At 41.4% G+C, this 24,835-nt stretch overlaps 1 protein-coding gene across 4 annotated transcripts; it reads left to right on the forward strand.

Annotated features, from left to right (window-relative positions):
* The first annotated feature begins 4,673 nt into the window (after nt 1-4,673).
* ASB9 (ankyrin repeat and SOCS box containing 9) lies at nt 4,674-24,032 on the forward strand. Of its 4 annotated transcripts, none has more exons than XM_090063324.1 (8): nt 4,696-5,143; nt 11,852-11,931; nt 13,927-14,034; nt 15,321-15,471; nt 17,451-17,585; nt 19,228-19,419; nt 21,431-21,497; nt 23,627-24,032. In XM_090063324.1, the coding sequence occupies exons 1-8, from the start codon at nt 5,050-5,052 to the stop codon at nt 23,664-23,666; spliced, it is 867 nt and encodes a 288-aa protein (XP_089919450.1). In that variant the 5' UTR covers nt 4,696-5,049; the 3' UTR covers nt 23,667-24,032. The 4 variants fall into 4 exon arrangements, with proteins under 4 accessions (XP_089919468.1, XP_089919450.1, XP_089919443.1 ...); XM_090063332.1 differs by having other exon boundaries at nt 4,715-5,143; nt 21,417-21,497; nt 23,627-23,808; XM_090063317.1 differs by lacking the exon at nt 21,431-21,497 and having other exon boundaries at nt 4,704-5,143.
* Nucleotides 24,033-24,835: the final 803 nt, after the last annotated feature.

Raw genomic sequence — 24,835 nt, forward strand, 5'->3', positions numbered from 1 at the left:
GAGCTGTGGTATTTATGCTAAGTCCTTTGTTTACGTTGAAGCATGCTGCTCTCTTAGTAGAACTTGAGATTTTTCCATCAAAAAGGATTTGCAACCACTTTTGTTAAACTAACAAGAATTTCTCCCTTACATTCTCCGCATTTGACAAGAAACTTGGTGTGGATTCTAGGGTTCCATTAACCTTAGCTTGAATTAATCTTGAATTATTGTGCGTGCGTGCATGCGCGCATGTGTGTAAAGATACTATTTTTTTTCTCTTGGACTCAGCTATGCACATACTCATCAGACACAGCCACAGATAGATGGGTGACCCTAGTTCAATATATATTTTCTGTAGCCAATTACACTTCTGCCTCAGGTATAAAGAAAACACCCTCCCTCTGGAAAATGTGAATGCTGTTAGAACACACCTTACTATCCCACACACCACTTTGTTGGGCACTTATGCCTATTGAAGGAGAGGCATGCAAACAGTGAAGAGGAAGGAACACACATTTTCTACCAGTAAAAAACATTTAAAAAACATTTTGTTTCCCTTTTGCAACTGACTCCCAATTGCTCTAAATTATTTGTTCAGCTTTCCAACCTGCTACCCCATAACCCCCAGACTCAGGCTACAGAATTTAATTCAGGACAGCTGGACCTCTTACACTTGTGAACAATTTACTGCATTACCCTTGGTAATATGCTTATCTGGCAGAGGAGACATCATGATTAGTCATACTTACCTGTCAGGGGAAATACCATGACTACTAAGGCAATTTTCCTAGCTGCAGGGAAAACCACTTTCTTGGCAGAAGCTAGTACCCAAGCATTAACCAAGGTAATGCATAGATAGCCTACTATATGCCAACTTTATGGAATGGGACACTCCTCCCTAGCTTGCTTCTTTGGCCATATGGTTGAGGGCAAGTGAAACCTGGGGGCATCTGAACCGCAACCCTCCAGGCTTGGGTCTGCACTTAGGATGTCTGCCAAAGAATTTGGAAGCATCTGAAGTTCCAGGTGGGAGCGGAGGTTGTTTGCTGGTAGCAGGGCCACATATGGTTCTTGAATGACTCATGGATTTGGAATTGATTTGGCTGATTTGACTTGGGGGGACAAAATTTTTTCCATAAAAAACAAACAAGCAAACAAAAAAACCCCTTGGTGTTATACTTGATACCAAAAATTCTTGTGAAATGAGACCTGTGCAAGAAAATACAGCCCTCTGAGGGGAATGCATGGCATGTACAAGTACAAATGGGAAGAGGCAACTAGCCAACTGCAGCTGTGCAGTAAAAAATGTTCAGAAGAGGATGATTACAATGTGGGTACCAAGCACCTACCAACAGCAAGAAAACAGGGATACTATGGTTTGAGGCTACTTGGGGAGTAAGGTACTAGTCACTGTGAATAAGGATTGCAAAAGCATTTTTTAGAAAAGTTGAAGTCTAAAAACCACCACTATAAAATCTGACCGGAGACAGAGAAACTGGGGAACCACTGCAACTTAGCTTTTAAGGATGATAAAGGTTGTCAAAGAGGAAGAATTAAGGCAATCTGCCTAAAATTCTGTTTGGGATTATGAATAGGGTGACCATAATAATTTGAGGGAAACCTAGGATGAGGGAGTGGTGGGTGGCCCCAGGGGGTGCACCTCCCTCCCCCAGCGGCTCCCAGGAGCAGGACTGGGCATGGTGCATACATACATACACGCACACCCTTGACCTTGTGGCTCCCTGTGCACCCCCCTCCCAACCCTGCTTGCAGCCCAGCGGGGTCCAAACCAGGAACCAGTCCATTGTCTGGGCTCCCTGGAGAAAATTGAAGCAAAAGTCCTAACTTGGCAGGAACCTGCCTGTATGGCTAGAGACAGACATTCAAAAAACCTAAGCCTGAATTGATTCAATCTTTGCAGGTTAGTCTAACCTGGCTAGGCTAAATCAGTATGTAACTGTACAGTTATCCCAGTCATGCAGGCACATGCCTGCAATGGCTCAGGCTAGAAGCTGGGGGGCGGGACACTAGAGCAGCCCTCCCTTCCCTTCAACAGGGCTGAGCTGAGGGGGACAAGGCCAGGCCCTGGCAGGACACTCTGATTAGGGAGGGGGTCCCCCCCCACGAACAGCCCAGCAGGGAATTGATAACACAGTGTTTATCATCCCTAACTCAGAGTTTATTACCCCCTTAAGAAAACAACAGAGGGACATTACCAGCTGGCTGTTGATTCCACCTTTGTCTCATCTGCCACAGCAGGGACCATACCCAGCATGTGGTCTGCTAGCTAATATACAGACACCTCTCAGAAAGACAGAGGGGAGGGGAGAATTCCTGGTTAGCAGGGAGTGGGGCGGGGGGGCAGAGCAGCCTGCAGTCTGCCAGGCTTCAGCCAGGGAGTGGAAGGGAGGAGCCAGCCCTGCTGTGGAGGAGAGAGCCCTGTGCAGGCCACAGAGCATGCTGGGATGCTGGGGGAGTCTGGTTTAACTTAAACCAGCAAGGGGTCTGGAACAGACATTGCATAAACCAGTTTGACCCAAATCAGTTAAGTCTGATACATTCAACCAGGTTTATCTCAAACTGGTTTTGGCCATTTTTAAACTGGTTTATGTGCACTGAACCTCTGTTCTGTTATAGGTTTAAATTAGTTTCTGAATTCTGATCACTTAAACTGGTTTATGTGTAATGTCTGTCCCTAGCCCATATGCCTGGCTCCTGACTGAGGAAGTTGCATGTGAGTGTGGGTTCCAGGATTTTTGCTTCAATTTTATGCGATGGCTGGGATGCTGAAACAGACTCTGAAATCTGGGACTGTCCTGGCCAGTCCAGGACATATGGTCACCCTAATTATGAGTGGCCCTCATGCTTGATGTTTTATAAGTATCTTTACTGTAATTCTTGCCATTATGCTAAGGAGACAGAAAGGGGCATCTGAAGGTCTGTCTCTGAATAGAATGGTCAATAAAGACCCATCAACACAAGAATTGGTGCTCCTTGAAAAAAACTAAAAGATGGCTGCTTCCTAGCTGAAAACAATATTACCTGGTTTGTCTATACAAAATAAGGATTCTTCAGGATTTTGCACAAATTCCCAAAAGGGAACAAAAAGAGCAATTCACAGAGAAAACTGGAGGGCAATTTTCTTGAGTGCCAGAAGGCCTGTTGACTTAAGGACCATCTAATAGGAAACAAAGCTTGATGCAGAAGTCTAAAAGACAACTCTGTAATTTAGAAGTGATGCTGAGCCTGGAAGAGTGGAGCTCCAGAGAATGTTCCTGGAACTTTGAGAAGTCATTGATTCACCCTAAAAAAATCGTTTAAAAATGATCAAAAGTGGTGATGATATTGAGGCCCAAGGAATGACACGGGGGCATTTACTGTTTTGTCTGTATCTGGGTACTTCTTGTGTTGTCTAAAATAAAGACTGATTGATTTAGAACCCCTTTTGTAAATCTATGCCTATTTGCTTCAACTATTGCATGTACTCCAAACCATAAAGAGTGGCTAGAAGGGTCAAGCTCTTGGAAAGGGTGTACTTACTTAAGCTATACCTTGGGCTGAAAGCACAGGAAGAGGCAGCATTAGTTATGGGGTTCTAGGGCAGCTGAAAGGTGTTGTCTCATTTCCAGAAGGCATAACTGATAAGGATGCCAGGATCTGGGTGTGTGGCAGAGAAACTGGAACAGGAACAGTGGCAGAATCCATCTTAGAGATGGAGAGGACCTTAAAAGTCTGTTTGCCCACTATATGGGTAGCGGCTTCACATAAAGCAGCTTGGCAGAGGGAGCTCTGGAAATGCCAGGTGATGTTTAATTTACTCTGTGCTTCCCATTACTGTGGGGATGAGGCATGGCTGCTGGTTTTATCTTTTAATGGGACTGTATTTTCCAGTCATGGCAAAAACACTTAGAAGTTACTACTTGTTCTTTTTCATATGTTATAAATAGAAATAAAGTTAACCTATGAAGATTTGGGGAAGGTGAAAAGAATTTCACCTTGGTGGGCAGGTGTAAAATATGCAACTTCTGTTTGAGTGCATGACACTTTTTCATGAAGTTCTGGTATGGTTGGCTGTGAATAAAAATGGTTACATCTGCATATTCATTAAGAACAAACGGACTTTGTGCCTGTAGATTATAGAATTTGAGACCAAATAGCAAATGGAGAAATGATCTGTTTACATACAAAGTTATTCTAGGTTGAGGTACTTTTGAAAAACTTATCTGTGATTACTTTCCTGGAGTTCATGGTTTTTAGTTTAGGTGAAAAATCAGTTTTAAAACATTGGTGCAACATGATTTGGTGAAGTTGACTGAAATCAATACCACTTAATAAGCCTATAGAAGAGCATGCTTTTCATGCTATAGAGACAAGAAAAGACTTCTAGTGGGAAGTATAGCTCAGTGAACATGTGGTTTCAATATTCTCATGGTATGTAGTGACTAGTGCTGTGTAAAAAGAGCCCTCCCCACTGTTGTTTTTTCATGCTGTCATGAGATTTTTAGATGCTGTCAGGGGTTTTATGTACTACACCATATTCACAGAGGCATAGTATATGTGAAAAGGGTGTTGTCTCAAAGCAATTCCATCTGAGTAGTGAAAAACAGCAACCACCACTCACTTTTCGAAGTTATCTTTATAAATCCCCCCTGAAGGCAGTTTGCTTAACTAGTTGAACTGGCTCTTTCTGTCTTGTTTTTTTTGGCAAACTAAGAATTTCCTGCCTGATAAAAACAGAAGGCAGACTTACTGATTGGGCGTGGCTTTTGAAAGGATATGACATCAGACACATCCCTTGCTTTTGTGCAGTGTGGTCTGTCTGTTCTCTGCCTGTCCACCAAGTAAATGAGGAGGTGTTTCGTTAAATCCAAGCACAGGTACTCGAATTTCTGTACGAACGGCTGCCAACGCCACGTTCCACTCGGCTGCAGTCTGCTTGACTTGGACACACACAACAGTCTGCTTAATGGATTACTCCCATAACTAGGAGTTTCATCAGGGAAGATGGAATTTGAACTCTCATGACCAACCTTGAAGAGAAATAACAGAAACTAGACTGCTTAGGGTGAAATGGATAATGAGAGAGTACATGGAAATGCCAGCAAATCCCTGGGAGCGGAAGGCCAGCCACATGCATCTTCTTTATCAAATCCGCTGATGAGTGGTAAGTTATATTTCTCTGCCTGATCTACTCCCCAGTGAGGGTGGAAGGGCCATGGAGAGTGCATATTCAAAGTGACAGCAGTTTGTCCTCCTGGTGTCTGGTTTACATACTGTGCTGCTGATGCAGACCCCATATACATGCAGTTACTTTTCAAATGCATTTCTTTTAGGCATGATTAATACTTTTAATGTTTTTAGGCTCTTCATATAAATCAGTGTTTGGCTCTTAGGAATCTGTGTAAAGGATCAGAAATATTACCATTAATAATAAGTTACTAAGGAGTTACTGTGTAGGCATGTTTGGCTTATGTTACTGCCAGCTGTAAGTTTTGTGGTGGCTTCTTTTCTTTCTTTTCCTTTTCCTTTTCCTTTTCCCTTTTCTTGCCTGCCGAAGGCTGTCACGAGTCATTCCCAAGGGGCTCAGATTATGAATGTTGGGCTGTTACTGGGGAGCACTGGTTCCAGGTGTCCTCATTCTGCTCATTACTCTTCCAGTCTGGGCCAAAATGTCTGAAAATATGACACCGTGTCAAAAGACAAATGCCTTCATTTTGCATGCAGCTTAATTAGCAGCGTTTCACTCCTCTGTTCTCTGGGAAGCTATGTTTTCAGTTCATGGTCAGCATAGTGGGGGCAGATAAATCAAGAGAGCATGGTTTTGCTGCATTCCTCTCCTTCCCCAAGACCTCTCTCGGGACCTTCAACTCATTACTAAGGGAAAAAGTGTTATTAAAATATGAAATGGAGGACAAGGCAAATTACCATGTAGCGATTACTTTACATACCTATGTCGTGTAGTGGGAGATAGGAAGATAACGACACCACTGAATTAAGAACAAAAATAAATAAGGTGTGGAGGTGGAGTCTGACAAAATGGATGACAGGTGTCTAGCATCTGGAATAAAAGGGGGAAATGTGCAGTGATGCAGATTTGTTCAGGAGCAGGAATAGATTTCAAAACTGTTCATCTATGACACGTACCTTTTGAAAATGAATGTGCAGTTGATTCCTGGTGTGTGTCTTGATATCGGAACGTTGCAAATTCTGTCCTGGAGTTATACCATGTATGAATTTGGCCCTGTATGTTTTCATTCTTCTGTAACAATTTGAGAGGTTAATGACCTTTAATTCTGGACACTTGACACACAGCATATCTCTTGCAACAACAAGCAGGTGCTTCAGAAATGAGCAAATGAAAAGATAATTTAAAACTACCACAGAACAGATTGTTTTTCCCAGGCAGAACTATCTCAGTAATTGCTCCACCTGCCCCATGCCCTGATTATAATAAATAGGGATTTATTGGGATTCAGCTGACTGATTTTCATGAGACCCCACAGACCTCACACCTGAAGGAATAAATCCTTCTGTGGCTTTGAATTTTTGTTTTCATCTTCCTTTCTATTCTTTTACCGCTTTACTAAGATGATTTTAGAGTCATCACAAGAGATAAAGAAACGCTCCGCTTAGTGAAAATTCGAAACCTCCCATTTGTCTGCCTGTCTCTGATATGAATCCCTGTGATAAGGGCCTCATTCCACTTTCAGCAGCTAGTTCACACTTTTCTGCCTACATGCATGCCAGGTAAAAGCTTTTACCCTGGCCTCAAACCAGCTTCGAGCTGTTTAGGTTGGGAGAACATTGTTTCCGTTCCATCAGGACCCCTCCATTGACATTCCCGTGGTCTAACAATCTCTCTGGAAAAGTACTGCTGAACCACTGTCACCAGAGACTTACAAGGGCTTAACTGCCCTCTCAAAGTCTTTTGAATTACTTTATCTGCGTCACAAACTAGGCCCCAAGAGGCCTATTTAGGTTATTATTTTCAGGTTAGTGTCACTATTACTTCTTTTAATCTACTTGCCACAATTGTCCAGAGGTTTCAGGGGCCGGGATGAAGTAAAATGCTTTAAAAACATGCATCGAATTTGTCCCCTTTGATGGTTCAGAAAAAAACAAAATCATAATTCCCTGACTGTGCATAAAACTGATGAGATTGGCTGGTTATAGCTATATTAGGAAAGCCTCCTATGGTGTGTTCCCCCATGCAGGGGCAGGTGGTTGCCACCACAAAAACAGCAGCGTCACAAATTTGTGCCACTGCTTTTTGCCACAGCGCATGCCCCTCCGTGCGGGGTTGATGCAAGTTGTCTCCGGTGGAGTAGGAGAGGCTGGGGCCAGCATCTGAGCTGGCCCTAGGAGCCTTACTTGGAGTCCTAAGGGCCTCCTGGGGCAGCAGCAGCAGCAATCCAGCCGCTTGAAGCTTTGCCAGCGGCCAGAGCATGGTTCTGGCTGGCCAGCCACCCTTTCTGGTGGTGCATGCTGCTGGTACATGCACCACACTGATTTTTTCAGCACTGGGTATTTTTGACATCGGATATGAACTACCAATGCGATGCTACAGCCGGCAAAATGAACAGCACGCTGGCATGCATCAACCAGTGCATCTCAAGAAAAACTAAGGATGTCATCCTCCTGCTCTGCTCTTCATTGGTGAGGCCCCAGCTGGAGTACTGCATCCAGTGCTCAGTGTCACACTTCAAGAAGGATGTGGAAAAGCTTGAAAGAGCCCAAAGGAGGGCCACACGAATGATTAGAGGTCTGGAGGACAGGCCATACAAGGAGAGGCTGAAGGACATAGGACTGTTTATCCTGGAGAAGAGAAGACTTAGGGGGGACTTGATGGTAGCCTAAAACTATATAAGAAGAGAGCATCAGGGGCTGAGAGAGCATCTGTTCACCAAGGCACCCAGGGGAAGACCAGGAATAATGGCCATAAACTGCTGTAAGATTGCTTCAGATTGGACATAAGGAAAAGCTTCTTTATGGTTTGTCTGTCCAGAATCTGGAACAGGCTCCCCCAGAAGTGGTACAATCAGCTACTCTGGAGAGCTTCAAAAGACGTCTGGATGCACACTTTGATGGGGTCATGTGACCCTAGCAGTCTTTTCTTTCCTGCCTAAGAGCAGGTGGGCTGGACCTGATGATCTTGTGATCTGTGATCTTGTGCTGACTTCTATGAATCTCCCTGTGTCAAAAGAATTGCCATGCTGCTAACTGGCAGCGCAACAAATGGGTGCACATGCGTGGTTTGCAGTGCCTCAAACTGCTTCGAGGCATAACAGACCTCACGTGTGCTCATGGGGACGTTCCCTTAGTGTTCACATTTTATAGTAAAGAAATCACTTAGCCAATGTAGCCAAGTAAGCTATCTGAGCATAAAGGCTTTTTTGGTTTTGGAACTGCATCTATACCAGGTCTTTTGTTGGCATATCTGTCAGCAAAAATAAATAAACAAATAAAATAAAAATTACATCATCAATTGGCATAGCTATGCTGGCAAAACTTTTAAAAATGGACCATGCTGAAGCTTTCTCAGGTAATACCACCCCATTGGACTATTACATTTCATGATTTACTTGACAAATGTACCTTTAAAATCCCTGTGTGTACATTTTTCTAATTCAATATCTTTCATTATATGTCATATGGTATGAAAGAACTGTTATCCATTTTGAGTCCTAGCTGCCTAAAAACTGTGAGATACTATGGTGGGTGCTATCAGCAAAGTGTCATGAACTCTTTCCACACCCGAGGCAGGGTATGTTGACCATCGGAGATGGGAGTGGGGAGAGGATGGAGTGGTGAAGGGAAGGGAGGGAGACAAAGTCTTATCTGGTTCTCCACAGGCTGAAGGCATTGTCAGTTACTGCCGACAATGTTGGTATAGGAGTGTTGGCTCAGGGGGCAGAAATCTATGGCTGGGCTCCCTGAGAGCTCTCCTTGCTGCCTGCCCCATTCTCTCTCTGAGCCCCACAAAATGTGTTTCTGGCCACAGGAGTGATGGCTAGCAGAACACTCGTTGTGAGAAACCCACAACCTTTTTTCTTTAAAATAGTTTATTTTCCCCCTGTAAGTCTACAAGAACCAATATTTACTGACCTCATGTACCTGCTGCAGTTATCAAACACGCCGCAATATATTGTTGCACATTTTTAATTGTTTTTATTTTTGCAACAACAGCACACTGTTGACTCATATTCAGTTTATGGTCTACTGTAACCCCTAGGTCCTGATCTGCAGTACTGCAGCCTGGCTAGTCATTCCCTAGTTTATATATGTGCAAGCAATTATTCCATCCCAATGGCAGGATATTGCATTTGTCCTTATTGAATCTCATCTGATTGATTACAAACTAATTTTCCAGTTTATCCAAGTCATTCTCATTCCTAGCCTTGTCTTCCAGGGCATCTGCAACTCCACCCGATTTAGTGGCCTCTGTATATTTGCTAAGTGTGCACTGAAACCCATCATCTAAATCGTTAATGAAGATATATGACATTGTAGTCAGTGCTTTCAGGTGGCTCTGCACCATTATCTCTTTCGTGTTAGGCTTGTATCATTAAGAGAGGCAAATCTCATATATTTAAATCAATAAGCAATATAGCAACCAGGGTGATTAAGCAGAAATGCAACTATTTTCTCAGCTCTTTGTGGTGATCAACATGGACTAGAAATGTTACAAAATGTATCTAATTGGTTTTTTGCTTGGTAAATACAAAGCGAGTCTTTATTGCAGCCTTTCTCTCTCAAAAACACGCCCCCCCCAACAGTTCAAGCTCCATAAATCTTGCCAAGTCATGCATATGATTCTGACACAATATTTTCCCAGTATAATTGAATATTTCATATCCTATCAGATCCATGCTGCCAAAATTATTAGATAACATTTTCCCCCCTAAATACTGTATTTACTCTAATTCAGGACCAAGGTTTTCCCCCCATTTAACATGGGGGAAGAAGCCCCTTGTCTTTGATTTGAGTACAGGCTGTAGTCAGAGGGTTAGTGGCAGCGGAGAGGGGGAGAGGTTTTGTGGGTGGGATAGACATTAGGAGGTAGGTGCCAGTGGGTATAAACAGGGGGAAGCAAGTAGGAAGGGGAGAGGTGCCCAGGGGGAGCAGACACTGCCCCCTTGTAGGTGGGGCAGGTGCTATAGCATGGAGGCATGGGGGTAGGGGGCAGACAGCAGGGACAAGGTATGGGGGGGCAAGGGGCCATGGCTGCTCAACTCTTCCACTGCATTCCCCACTCTGCCTGACCCTGTATTGTATCCCCCACCATCTACCTTTTACTACCTCCCCCACTGCCTTCCATACCACCCTCCCACCACCACCTCCCCTGTGGCCTGCCTCCTTACTGCCACACCCTCCAATAATTAGATTCTAGACATGGAAAATTAAAACAAATTTATAAATTTTCTGTGTCTAGAATTTAATTTTGGGGCATTGGCTTGGACTGAGAGTCATCTTGGATTTGGGTAAAAGCAGGAGTCCGAATGTCTGTATATTTATACTCAGTACAACTGGTGTGCCTCATCAGTCTAAATATCAGTTTATAAACACCTTGAGTCTCTGGAACTGATGGCTAAAATCACCTGCATGGAATCCCATTCATTTCGGTATGCATGTGTAGATCCCTGTGAAGGTCTGGGCTCTAATGGCTTAGAAAGAATTTAATGATCCACTAGTATAAAAAATGGGTGGATGAGCAGGACATGAGTCCCATGTGCTGCTGAAGGGCAAGAGGACAACGGAAGGGATCCTCACCCCTCCTCCCGACCTTCTCTACACCCTGCACCTTTCCTGTAGCAGCCCCAGCAGCAGGTAGGGCAGAGAAGCTACAGTGGCATGTGTTGCTGGAAACTGATGGTTTTTTGGCCACTCAGCATGTATGAAGGAAGTGACATGACCTCCAATAGCGACAATCTTCTGGCCTCTCCTCCTGCACTGCACACCATTGACAACACTGTTGCCTTCCCACTGCTGGAGCTGGAAAAGGGAAGGTGCAGAATTAAGGGGTCCCCAGTACTAGTTAGTTACCCCTGTGTATGAGCCCATGATATATAGCTCCACCAGAGCAAGCCAGAGAGAAATTTGGCAGTTCACACCTTTTGCAGACACCTTTTTTCCTTCAAACTCTCTTTTCCTGTGAGGGCTGCTAATGCTAGTGCAAAGCACTTTCACCCTCCCATTAAATGTTAAAGTAAGAAAACAACATATTGACACAGATGCTTTCTTGGCGTCTATTCTTGCGTGCTGTACCTCATTGTGGTTTACGCAGTTCTGAGCACCCAGCTGTTGCTTAACTACTTCCCTGTTGCTAGAATAGCTACCACCTCAACCTGAGTTACAAAGCCAACAAGTAACACAATTACCTCCTAGAACTTTGGCACCATCCACAATGAAGTGGTGTTGATTCTAGCCCTTCTCCGGCTATCAGTAGCTAATTTATCATCTGTAGCCTTTTCAAAACATCTTTCTCTTGTTCCTAGCTGGTAAAAGTGTAATGAGTTTGGTTCTGGAAACTATTTACAGCAACTGACAGGCTAAATACTTTTGTCCTCTAAAAGTAACTTAGCTGTTTAGAGCTCATCTAAATGAATTGTTTTCTATAGAATCTCTCCTATCTCTACCTTCCCTTTCAAAGGCTGGCGCAGAGCAAGGTTGGCGATTTAGGACATAAAATGCTTTGGCCAGAACCACTGTTGTTGCAGGGGAAGGAGTGTCACAACCAAAGTATTAAAAATGGAACTCAGAAAATACTTAAGGATCACAGGAGAAGAAGGCAATCACCAACTTAATTTAATAAATTAAGTCAGTGAAAGACTCCATGAAACTCAAACTTTTTCTTCACTTTTTCTTTACGCAGATTTTGTTTCAGAATGGTCTCCTTTACATGATGCCTCTATCCATGGGCGTCTCCTTGCTCTGAAGAAACTCATCAATCAGGTAGTGCTTCGCTATTCAGTGAAGTATTCTGCTTGTTCTGCTCAGTGTTCCCATTGAATGCAGGCTCTGAGGTTAGAAAAGTGCTTTGTACTAGCAGTGAACCCTGAGTGTAACATAAGTTTTATTATTATGGATAGCTCATGTCTTAAAACAGATCATATACATTCAGACCCCAATCCTTCAAGCAGTTATGTTTGCACTTAACTTTGGCATATGCAGCCTCATTACCAGGTTCTGGACTATTCATATGTTTAAAGTTCAGCTTGTGTGTAAGTGTTTGCAGGATAAAGGCATAGATAAGATATAGCCTAGGACTTACGCCACAGAATCCAGTTCCTGGCTCTCCCAAACAGTCACGTCACCTAATATCATCAGTACATCTATTTTAGGGCTAAACGGGTTTCATTTCCCCTATGCCTCCTTTCAGAGTCCAGAATCTCACTTCCCTGATGGTTGTAAATCCTCTTTCTATTTTCCAGATTAGATTTATCTTTCTCTCTTGTGGAGAAGTTGGCTTGAGAAAGATTAGGGACACTCCCAAAGCTTAAATTTAAAGTATTTCAGAGACAGTTTTATGGAAGGATTTCTGGTAAAATGTTTGTGATGTCTGTGCCACTTCTCCATCCAGTCTTGCCCTTGTTTCCCTAAAGCTCCTTGGGAAAAAATTGAGAAAATTCCAGACTTTTTCTGGGTGAATTTTCAAATACAGTAACTGCAAAAATTCAAAAATTTCCCTTTTGTGTGAGAATATATCATCCTGAATCCTGAAGGAAGGTGTCATAATGTGGAGCTAGTCTCTCCTATATAGTCTCTCCTATATAGCTTTATATAGAGCTATATAAAGGCTAAGAGCCAAGACTGTTCAAATAATTTGTTTAAAATATATTTTCCTTATTCCTCTCTCTTTAAATCTCGAGGTATTAGTGAGCTGTGTTTCACTATGTGTCAAATAAAACCAGTATAACCTCTTTTTTAAAAAAGCAAAATGTTTTTATTGGTAGAAGTTTGCCTTTTAGCGAAATACAACAGATGGAACTTAGGCAGAAAGCATGCCTCACTTCACTTGGGATTTTGCAGCCCTTTACATGCCCTTTCATAAAGATGCAGTGCCAGAGTGTGACGCACGTGTGGTCCTAATGGACACTATTTGTCTTGAAGGTTCATTAGTGCCAGGTAGGGCCAGAAGGGGGAGGAAAGTCTGCAACATGCAGAGGTTACGCAAACCAAACCAGGCGCCATGCACCTAAGGCAACGCCTTCTTCTTTATGCTTCATCATGATCCCTGAGAGCAACCTCCTGAAAATATGATCATTACTCCAAGTTTGCCTGGTGAAAACACATGGGGAGTCATTCTTCAGCTTTTGAATTCTCCTCCATCTCGAGGCCCAGCAGCATGCAAGCCTGGGTATCTTCCAGAAGTGCTGTACAACCTTTCTATTTGGGCAGGCCTATAACAAGCAAGGATATGCTGGAATATTGTTTAGGCAGTTTGTTTTATATTTTATTTTAACATTCTGCTTGCTTTTATAAGTTATTTTGTCTCTTAGAGTAAGCTTCCCTGAGCCTTTGTTGGAAAGGGTAGCTGTAAATCTAGTAAGTAAATAAAAGGCAAATTTCAATATCCTCCATGTCATGCTAGTGTTAGAGCGATGTCGTAGCCGCGATGGTCCAGGAAGTGTGTAAGAGGTAGGGATTTTTATGGGTGATTTCTTTTATTGGAATAACTGTATGATTAGAAGCGTTTTAGAAAGACAGACATTTAAGAGCACATTCTGAAGAACAAGTACTGTCTATTCAAAAGCTTGTCTGTCTAAACCTATCCCAACCATGCAGTTGGTCCAATAAAACATTACCCACAACAATCCTTCTGTCTCACATGAATAACATTGTTACTTTCTTCATCCCCTCTTGGACTCATATTTGCAGGAAATGTTGATGAAATACTGCAGTGATTAGTATCATTTCCTTTAATTACACTTTTTATTATTTAACCAGGGGAGCAGTGTTAATCTCATTACCGCAGATCGTGTATCTCCACTCCATGAGGCCTGCCTAGGGGGCCATGCTGCTTGTGCCAGTGTCCTATTAAAACATGGGGCTCAAGTAAGTGCAAGGCAGATATTGAGAAGAACTTCAGTGAAACCCAGCTTCCTGTGCAACAACAGCTGGTCCAATAAACGATGGGAAGAAACCCTAGGTTTTTAATTTCTGAGTGTATTTTAAGAAATCTGCATGATGTCACTGAGAGGGAAACATGTAAAGAATTGGTTACAAAGTAAAAGGACTATTTTTACTTAAGAACAGAGATATTTCATGCTTGTGACATAAAATATCTTCACGAGTCTGAGTCTGAGTTGCTTTCTCTCTCACACTGATGGACATCACCCTATTAACATAGTTGCAAATGATCATTCTCACTGTGGAGTTGAGGATGCCTGAATGTGATGGCTTATTTCTCCCCTGTGTGCAATTGGCTACAGAAAACTGAGTGCCTTAACCATGCTAGCCTACTGGACCATGTGTGCTGAGGTGGATTTCTGCCCAGACTACAACAAAATTGAATTTCTAATGCTGTATGATAAAACATTTTAAAATGGTAGTTTATATGGTGTTCTTAGCTTAAGTATAAGCACGTGACATAACAAACCCTTCATAGTAAAGTACTGAAAAGTATAGTTGTGAATGACTACTGTCATTATTATAGTTATCATGGTGTATTATTCTAGACATATATAAAAAGAGAAAGTTTCTCCATCAAAAAGCTTGCAAACATGCAAAAATTTGGGCATGTGCGTAGCTTTATAGAAGTTCCTAAGCCTACTGATGTCAGTGGATCAGTTCACATGCAAAATATTAAGTTTTGCAGAATCAGGCTTGAAGAAGATAAGAAAAAGATAAAAGATGGAGAAAATGGAGACAATATGAAAACAATGACCAGAATTATATCAGTTATTTTCCTTCATGAGCTAAGTACTACAATCTGTGCCCTTGGCAAGTCAGCATGAGGCATCAAGGACGTTCATGACTACATTGCATTCTTTGAGATGGGGCGTTGTAGCTTAGCATGGGAACCTGAAGACTGAGACATGTTGCTCTCCAGAAAACCCTTTCAGGACCCTGATGGGATTACTGAATTAATTTTTCTTCTGATTTTCAGAAAAAAGGATGGTGGTGGTGGTTTGTCAGGGATTTGTTTTTTCAAGAGAAGTTGGAGAGTTCAAGAGAAGTTAGAAATTTCTGGCAGGATGGACAATTCTGGCAACAATATTAACTTAATTGAAAACCCAATTTCTGTTGAAAAATAGTTTTGATGGAAAAGTTTCATCCAGCCCTAGATATTCCTTGATCCTTAATGTTTTTGAAAGAACCCCTTGCTATTTCTCTTTCAGGTGAATGGAGTCACCGTTGACTGGCACACCCCTTTGTTCAATGCTTGTATCAGTGGCAGCGCGGCATGCCTTGACCTTTTATTGAAACATGGAGCCAGCCCGCATGCAGCCTGTGATGTGGCATCACCCATCCATGAAGCTGCTAAGAGGGGTAACTTTTTATGTTAATAATACCTTGCTGTTGGGACCGGAGAAAGAAAAGATCATTCCATATATTTAATTTGTGTAAAATATAAGTTTGTCCTGGCTAGTACCATGATAGTTATCCTCAGTGCTAGTATCTCAGTTCCTAAAAAAACAAGCCTTTAGCTATGGCAACCACTCAGAGCCCCTGCCTCTACTCAGCTCCTGAAGCTCCTTTGTGAGGTGGTAACTTTTAACTTCCTTAAATACACAATCCAGATTTCAAGACTTCACACCAGCAGGGACTGCAGTTGAAGGTCCTAAATCAAACACTGCTCCTGAAGCCTGAATGGCCTCTGATTTGAATGAAGAAAGGGTGCAGGTGTTTCCTTATCTGGTAACACTTTCCTTCATCCCAGACATGTCACTGTTCATCATGAAGGAAGCATCTTGCCACCTCTGTTGTTCCTGCCTTCCTATTTAATAGCCTGACATTACTATTACATCTCCTACTATTTTAATAAATTAAGTTTTAGTATTGATAGTGGACTGAACTTGAATTCCCCTTTTCCTAAATAAAGGAACTTGGCAAGCCTAAGGAGAATTCTGTGAAGAACCAGTTTCTGAATTTTCTGAATACAGTAAAAATCAATACAAATGTTCACAAAAATTTCTGTTTCATAGCAAATGCTTCATAAAGTGAGACCTCATATTTGTAATACAATTTTGGCCTTATAGGTAAACAGGCCTGATGTGATTTTGTCCTTATGTGATGGTGAACATATGTCAGCTGCCAAATATTGAGAATAAGTACTGAACTCACATTATGTGGCAATAACTCCTACTAACACAAGGGCCCAAGGGGTGTATCTACACCTGCTTTAATGCAATTGAATAAACTCCGGCACAGTCCACACCAGAGTTTATTGCATCCAGGCCCTGTGTTTACACGTGCGCCTGGGACCTCAACAGGTTGAGATGGGTTGGAGCAGCCCTGGCTACCAGGGGGTCCAGGGGTTCAGCCTGCCAGCCCAGGGTTGCTCTAGCCTGGCTCAACGTGCTATGGAGGGGCTGGCTGGGGCATAAGTGTGCTCCAGTGCAGGGCTAGCTGGCAGGCATCCTCCACACTGAAGCACCCTTGTGCCCCAGCCAGCCCCGCCAGCATTTACATGTGCATTGTGACACACTAAATAACACTGCCGTAGGATGGTACTTTGTTTGACAAGTACTAACCTACAGTGGGGTTTATTAGTTTACAGTAGCCTAATAGGGTCACACGTGGAGAGACTGAGATTTTACGGTGGAGCTAATTATGCAAATCTGCAGCAAATGTCTTGTATAGATGTACCCAAGGAGTACAAATATATATTGCAATTTATGTATGGAGTAACAGACCCTGGTAAACAACTGAATGCTCTTACAAGGGACTTCTGTCTTCTATTAATGAGTAGCTTGGTCATTCCTGTTTTTCAGTCTTTTTCTATGTAACAAAAAAACACCTTCCTTTGCAGACGTTATACCTATTCTAAGAGAGAAAATCCTACAGAAGCAAACGGGTTCTAAACATAAAGTGTAAGCTCCTTATCATCAAAAAGTAATAGTCCCTGTGCTGGTTGTTCCCCTGACAGGAGTAGAGAGAGAGACAGATAAGGAATTTCAGGCAAACCTCCCAAGGGAATGGGGCCGAAGAGAACTTTAGAGACAGGAAAGCATAGTTAGCAAAGATTGCTATTTAGTTGGTATCTTCTGGTAACAATCAGCTTCTGTGTAAATTATGCTGCCTGCTGCCACATTCCTTCCTCCCAACAAAACTCACTGAGTAAAAATATTTTGAAATTATCAAAATATTGGAGTGATAGAAGACAATAGCAAAAATGTGAATCTAGCGTCCGTTGCCAAATCAAAGGATTCAAGCCAATCTTGGCTAACTGAGTATCTGAACCATAATATTTGGACCATTCACAATTTACTTTCTTTACTTTAATTCAACCTTTATACTGTTTTAAGGTCATGCTGACTGTATTGAATCCCTTGCATCTCATGGAGTAAATATAGACCACAACATTGACCATCTGGGCACTCCGCTTTACACTGCTTGTGAGAACTGGCAGGTAAACTGTGCCAAGAAGTTACTTGAGTCAGGTAAAAACAAACAAAAAAAAGATTATATTCTTCCATTCTCTGTAAATTCTGTTTATATCATCTTCTCATTTAAGGTTTAGGAACACTTGTATAATGGCATTTTGAGACATTGGGATTACAATGGCAGTGCTGTATAGAGCAACAGAAGAATACCTGAGATTGTCAAAGCTTACCAAAGGATTAAGTCATACCCTTCCCGCTGAAATTAATACAATGATCCTGTACTTCATTTTACCAGTGACTCTAAGTACAGAAAATCCAATGGCTTTTCTATGTCTTGCATTTAACAGTCATTGGATAAAATTGATAGACAGCAGTGGCAAAGCTTTTTTATTACTGATAGGGCAGACAAATGCCAGAACCCAGGGCTGCTTTCTTCTAGGAATGTGTCCATCTTACTGAGCCATAGTCCCTCAGGTTTGCTATTCTTCTGGATTTACATATCTTCCCCTCTTGGCAGCCTTGTGGGCCAGCTTTAAGAGGAAGGTGCTCTAGGCAAAGCCTAATTTATGACTGGCCTGATAGTTGAGGGGTTTTGCTGCATGTTCAAACCCTCTTGGGGTGAAGAGTTCCCAGTATCTGAATCCCCCGCTTCCTAGATTATTGGGCTAACATATGGGCGGGCCCTCATCCTCTTTTATCAAATAGTTGTAGGGTTTTTTTTCCAACCACATTTTTGTGCAGTTATACACGGTAACATGCCTATGTGGGCATGCAGGGAGCCTTCTGAGTATCTGTAGAAAGGGAAATGTAGCAGAGCAGGTGGAAATAGGTTCTGAAATCTGTGCAAGTGCTAAACATATCACTTATACCACTACATTTGGATGTATAAGTAGCAATCAGACACAAATGTTAAATAAGATTTGTCCCCTTGGATGTACATAAAGTTAGGATCATAGAATCAATTAGGATCATAGAACATTCAGGTTGGAAGGGATCTCAGGAGGTCATCTAGTCCAACCCACTGCTCAAAGCAGGACCATTCCCAACTATATCATCCCAGCCAAGGCTTTAGCCAGGTGTTAAAAACCTCCAAGACTGGAGATTCCACGTTTTACTGGATAACCTGTTCCAGTGCTTTACTAAGTCAGGCACATATGCCCAAGGACATTGCTGAACTGTGGCTTTGACCTGTGTGTACATATCATGCAAAGACTGGCAGAATGGAGTACTGTGATCAATGGTATCAATTCCATTGGAGGTGATAAAGGTGGGACATAGGGACTGAGAGCTGGGACTTGGGTAGCAACCTAGGTCCACTCTACAGCACCCAGCAGGCTGAACTGTTACCTGTAAAAAGGTACAGCAGATGTGTGTCTGCAGTCCTAGAGGCAGCTTGTCTACCTCAAATACTATGCTCCATATTCTGAACCATATCCTGAATGGTTGTTGGTATTTAAATATCTTTCTGAATATGAGCAAATCACTCTGGGGGTTTTCATTGATTCCCAGGCCATCCTTACTCCAGCCCAATACTGACAGTGGGTTAAAGCCACAGCCTACTACCAAATTTTGAAATTTGTCTCTATGTAGGTAGCTTGGGCATCTTCCTTACTACATGTTGGTCAGAGAAATAGGAGGTGGCTAAGGAAGTGGAAATGTACTAACATGGTCTTATTCTTTGTTGCATCTTACTGTTCAGGAGCAAGTGCAAATCATGGCAAAGGCACGGACTCCCCTCTCCATGCAGCTGCCAGGAATGCCAGTGCTGAGCTGGTGAACTTGCTGATTGATTTTGGAGCAGATGTTTGGGCGAGGAATGCGGAAGGCAAAAAGCCAGTGGAGCTGGTTCCACCAAACAGTCCCTTAACACAAATATTTGTGCAGAAAGAAGGTGCTCTTTAACATTTGTTTTGTTCAAAATTAAAACATGCAGAGAGGCCTGTGTTAGCTTTTGAAAAACGGTGTGTTATTTTATTATCTGGCACTGTTAGCAACTCTCCAAGTGACTGTGTTCTGTATCATGAAGCAAAACAGACAATAATTGCTCAGTTCTGCCCTAACTACATGGACACAATATCCATAATTTGTGAGTATTGCAATAATACTTTATTGGGATCCCAGGCTCCTGTGACCTCCAGAACTTGTTCAAAGCATCTACAGCAGCAGCAACTGGCATATTTCTGGCGCTTGCCATAAGGTACATACAAAGATGAGCTTAGGAGAAGGCATATTAGACAGGAGAACACTTAAAAATCACCTGGGTTCTTTCTTCTTTCTGATTGCCAGAATTCTTCTTGGGAGCAGCTGTAAATCTGCTGAGGTTAATGTTTCCATTATTCTTTCAGTCCCTTCATATCTGTGTTGCACAGGGCTAGTGTTTTAATCCAGAAAGAATGTGTTAACAAATTTAAGATGATCATCAAAAACAATCAATAAAGGAATTGGGTCTGGCTATTAGAGAGCAGAACTGCACTCATTAACTTCAAATAATGTTATCTGTATGATATATGAGACCAAAAACTGCCCTGGAGACCTGTGTGTCAATCCAGTTGGTATGGTTTTAATGCATGCAATAATAAAAAAAAAAGGTTAAGTGGACTGCAATACCTACTTTCTATTCCTTGACTTTAGTTTTTATTTTTTGGACCCAAACAATAAGAAATATAAAAATGTGTCTTTAAAATGAATTTTTGTGTTGCTTTTTTTGTAGGAGGCTCTAACATGCATCTCAAGAGATAATGCAACAAGTATATATGCTAGGTCCTACCTTCTAAGGTCCTACTTATGTACTACATAATCAACCTATCCAATCAGTAGGACCAAATCTTATTTCTACTTTTTTAAGGCAGCTACTATCTATCTGTAAATCACAATGGTTACAAACCCCACCCCCCCATAATTTTTTTTAAAAATTACCCTCATGAATTCTGGGGGGAAAGTTATTTACCATTTACGGGAGAGATTGGAAAATTTTCTCTAGCTGATGCAGTTAATTATTATTAGAATATAATAATTTATTATTATTTAGGCTTTCTCATTGAGTTAGGAAACTATATTTAGTATCGCAACCTGGACTTTCAGAAGAAATATAGTAAAAGAATAGGTAAGGTACCTTGCTGGAGTCCAGAGAAGTAAGTGTGAATTCTCCAGACTCATGCCAAAGACTCTCTCTACTTTGACCCACCTGCAAATGGGGTCTTGTTTGTTCAGTCTGGGAAGTCAAAGGCAGCCATATGTGATGCTCCTCACATCACCCTCTTAGCTGTATAAGCCAGGCTGCTAGACTTCGGGGAATGTTTGACTCCCTCTTTTTGAACCTGAGCTTTCATTATATTAAACAAGATGTTGTTAACATGATCCACTACAACAATAATCTAGTTCTATGCTGCTGTGAGTACTGAGGTCAGTAGTTATATCAATGTAAAGCTGGAGTGATGCAATAAGGAATCAGACTGTGTGCATCTAATACATAATGTTAATAATCACATGGTACTGTATGCAGCAATCATTTGTATTTCCTATGTAATCTGTTGTACACAAAGCTATAATGTTAGAGAGCTCAAATCTTCTCTACGTGATGCTTCTGACTCATGCTGCATTTGTCCTGTTTATCTGAGATAATAAACTATCTCACACATGCTGCAGAGCCACATGAAATGTTACATGGGATGGACAGTAATTAATACTTTTAAGTGAATTTCTGAATTATGTGTGATTGAAGTCAGTAATTAAAAAACTGAAGAGCATTTTGCTGCTGAGAAGTGTTTTCCAGATCTTCAAAATCCCTTTACCTGAGTAAGTTTCAGGTTTGCTGGCAGCTGATTTTTAAATTGTTGCATTCATACAGCTGAAGCCATGCTAATGCCATTCTCTTGTTTAACTCTGAAGTTCCATTCCTGCAGCATTACTTCCTTCTGGCTTAACTCAGATTCATTCAACAAACATCATGGTTTCCAGCAATGGCAGCAGGTGAGCTATACTAATTTTTCCAACCCTGTGTTGCTTCTTTTATTCCAATAGATGCACCTGGTGAATCAGACTTGGCTTTCCTTCTGTTGTCTTTCCCTTTCCTAGACACATTTTGGAAGGCTTCAGCTACCAATCCATTGGAAGGGCAAGGTCTAGTTAGGGGATTTTGCTACCCTAGGCTAACTGGCCAAGGTTTCAACCCATAGTCCCTAATTCAGTAGTTTACTGCAGCAGATAGTGGCCACATGTGATAAAAACAGCCTTGTATGTGGTCTAGAGAGAACTAAATAAAGAAACAAAGCTGAATCACAGACTTACAAGAATGAGCTCCTTCATCCAATTCTCTGGGCAATGGGATTGATTTTTTTGTTTAAATAACCTTTTCTGTTTCTTTTTTCTGTTGTTGGGTAAAAGCTTTCTGCTTTGGGATTTTTATGAACTTTTAAGCACTTGAAAGAGAAGTGAACACATTTAAGGTAATAACACAAAGACCACTTTATATGTGTGATGGGCCAGCTTTGTTTCAGTCAACTGCAGTTCCATTAGTTCAAGTAGGAGCAGAAGTAAGCCCTAATGCGTAAGCTGGATTCTCCACTTTGCACTTTTTGTAGTTTGTAAAGCTTGTGCAGAGTAATTCAAAATGCTGCTGTTCTGACTTGGGAAGCCTTGCATTTCTCTTGCATAGGCATAAAGGGCTACATAAGAGAGTAGATTGTCAAGCCCTGTGTATTGATCAGTTTCTTTAGTGCTTTTTTGAGGCATTTGTCTGCCGACTGACAAGGCTCTAGTCCGAAAGGGAGCCCAGTCAGCTGTGAAGAACTGTTGGGAAAGTGGTGGTTAGAGTGTGGGAAGGACTCAGAAAACAGCTGCTTTTGAAAGCTGCCAGTCTATTGCACAGTCTTTAGCACCAGCTGTTTCCATTGGTACTTTCCTCTTGCTTACCCACAGTTACTAACAATCCAGTGAGAAATTCTCTGGTTCCCACAAATTCTTTTATCTTACAGTTTCTTTTCTAAAATCTTAACCAAGACTTTTTTTTGAGCTGGCCACATTGTCTCTGATTCCCCTATGCTCTCTAAAACACCTATAATAAAGCTGCTCTACTCTTATACTGCTTGTACCCATCCCACATTGGTACTTTCTATCTTCCCCTGCTTGTCTGTGTTCCTTACCTACTCTTGTAACTTCTGTGGAGTTCTCCTTACTGCTGTGCTTTATCAGATAGCTGTACAAATAACACACGGTGTGATTAAATATTAAAATTGTAATTGTAGTTCAATATGTTATATCCTTAATGAGAAGGATAAGCCCTCCAGTGAGCATGTTATGCTATTATACTTAAATAAACTACATTGATTCCTTAACAGGACTTGTTTTATCAGCACGGGGCCATTTAATCTTAAAGGTTTAAATAAGGGATTATATAGTGTTTCTCTTGCTTTGTGTTTATCACTGCTGTACATTTAGGAAATACTTCTGGAGAAAGCAGTGGACTGCAAACTTGAATCTCACTCAGTGGGAAAGGATTTTGAAGGAAACATTAATCATCTCTTATTTTCAGACAACTTAAAGTTCTTAACATTTGTTATATAACTCATAGGAAAATAATGAAACTATTAATCATGGGTGCATAATGATTGAGACTGACTAGCTGATTCAAAGACAGCATGCTGTGTCTGTATATTCTTGGACTGAGTTTTCCACCCTTACATCTTGCGTGATCATTTACATGTACACAGTGACTTAAATTGTTACCACTAGCGTGAGTGAGGGGAGAATTTTGGTTTGGTTGGATGATACCCATTTTGGACTGTTATAAATGACTGCACAGTTTTATATCCATGTATTTTATAAATAGATTTGTGTAGCTGAATAATTACATCCCTTATTTTGATTAACTACTTGTTCCTACCACTTTCTGCCTACCAGGGTGGAATAATTGCTAGGGTTGTGAGCTTCTAGGGGTCTGAGTGATAGGAGAGCTTGGAAATGTTGTCCTTAAGTAGAACTGGCATAGAATGTGCTACATAAAATGTGCTGACCTTGATGCACAGCCATCATTTCAGTTCTGTGACAACAGAACTAGGATCAATCACTTGCATAACTTGTCTTGTGGCATCTTTTCCCAGGGCCCTGTTCTTTGATGCAGTTATGCCGCCTGTGCATTAGGAGCTGCTTTGGATATAAACAACATCATAAAATAACTGGACTTCTGCTGCCGGATGAGCTGAAACGTTTTCTCCTCCATGTTTAAATGCCTTTTATTTAAAGCTATATCAATAAAAATGAGGCAAGGTTTGTCATGGAAGTATATCGTCACCAACTGTTGCAAGTTTACTTGATGATTTTCCTTGAGCCTCAACTCCTGGAGACTTATACTTGATTTAGAAGCTTGGCTTTCATTTTTCTTTTCCAAAAAAGAAGGTAAGTTATCATCTCTTAAGGCTGCAGAGGAAAAAAAATGAACATGTGACCAAGCTCCAAACCCTTTTAGAAAGCTAATAAAATGACAAAATGCTCCACCCCCCACAAAAATGCTTCTTTCATTATTTTTAAGCCAGTCTCTTGAGTCCTAATATATGGTTTTTGAATGTGTATGGAGGGCAATAGTGCAGTAGGTAAATATAGCTGCATTACTAGTGTAATGCAAAGAACATCTGATTTACTGAATACTAAAGCCTCGGTTTAAGTAGAAACCATCTAGGATATCTCCACTGGATATAAAAGACCTGCTAACTAGTCAAGCAGCTGGTGAGATTAAGCATGAGATAACTGTTCATGTCTTTGGAGCAAGTAATTTAGCCACTTTAAAGATGAAAGAAGAATTTGCTGAACATGCCTTTCTTAGACAACCAGTGTAACAAAGACTGCATCCATTATTTTACTATACAAGTATTTTTTTAATTCAGTTTCTAAATAGGAAACATGAACGAGTTCTTAAAAGAATGAATATGTTGGATTTTCAAAATGCCCAGCACTAAATATGCATGAGCACCAGCCAGCTATGATCTGTATATTCAAGCCATCATCTGAAACAGCTAGAGATTGGCATTTTTTTCATTGCAGTCTACTATGTCACTGTTGTTGGTAAGTTCCTGCAGTTGAATTATAGTGGGAAAAATACTTTTAATCATCCATTAAAAACACTTACTGATATATTTTGAGCATAAGGGTTTCATCTCAGTATAATTTCTCCTTCAAGGAGAGAGTTTTCAAGGACATGTAACCTCTACTTGACAGGGAGTAAATATGCTGTCTCTCTATGAATATTAATTGAAATTTCCTAAGGATTTATCATTGGGTCAACAAAAATAATGTCTTCATTTCTTCCTCTACCC

Source organism: Crocodylus siamensis, chromosome 1 (genome assembly GCF_052110815.1).
Source record: "Crocodylus siamensis isolate JL-2025a chromosome 1, ASM5211081v1, whole genome shotgun sequence".
Lineage (NCBI taxonomy): Eukaryota > Metazoa > Chordata > Crocodylia > Crocodylidae > Crocodylus > Crocodylus siamensis.

What these genes read in the sequence shown, in the direction of transcription:
- ASB9 (XM_090063317.1), top strand. Translation starts at nt 5,050, where the DNA reads ATGGATAATGAGAGAGTACATGGAAATGCCAGCAAATCCCTGGGAGCG. An exon ending in TATTAAAACATGGGGCTCAA is followed by an intron (nt 14,035 to 15,320) that starts GTAAGTGCAAGG and finishes TTTCTCTTTCAG; the next exon opens with GTGAATGGAGTCACCGTTGA. An exon ending in CCATGAAGCTGCTAAGAGGG is followed by an intron (nt 15,472 to 17,450) that starts GTAACTTTTTAT and finishes TACTGTTTTAAG; the next exon opens with GTCATGCTGACTGTATTGAA.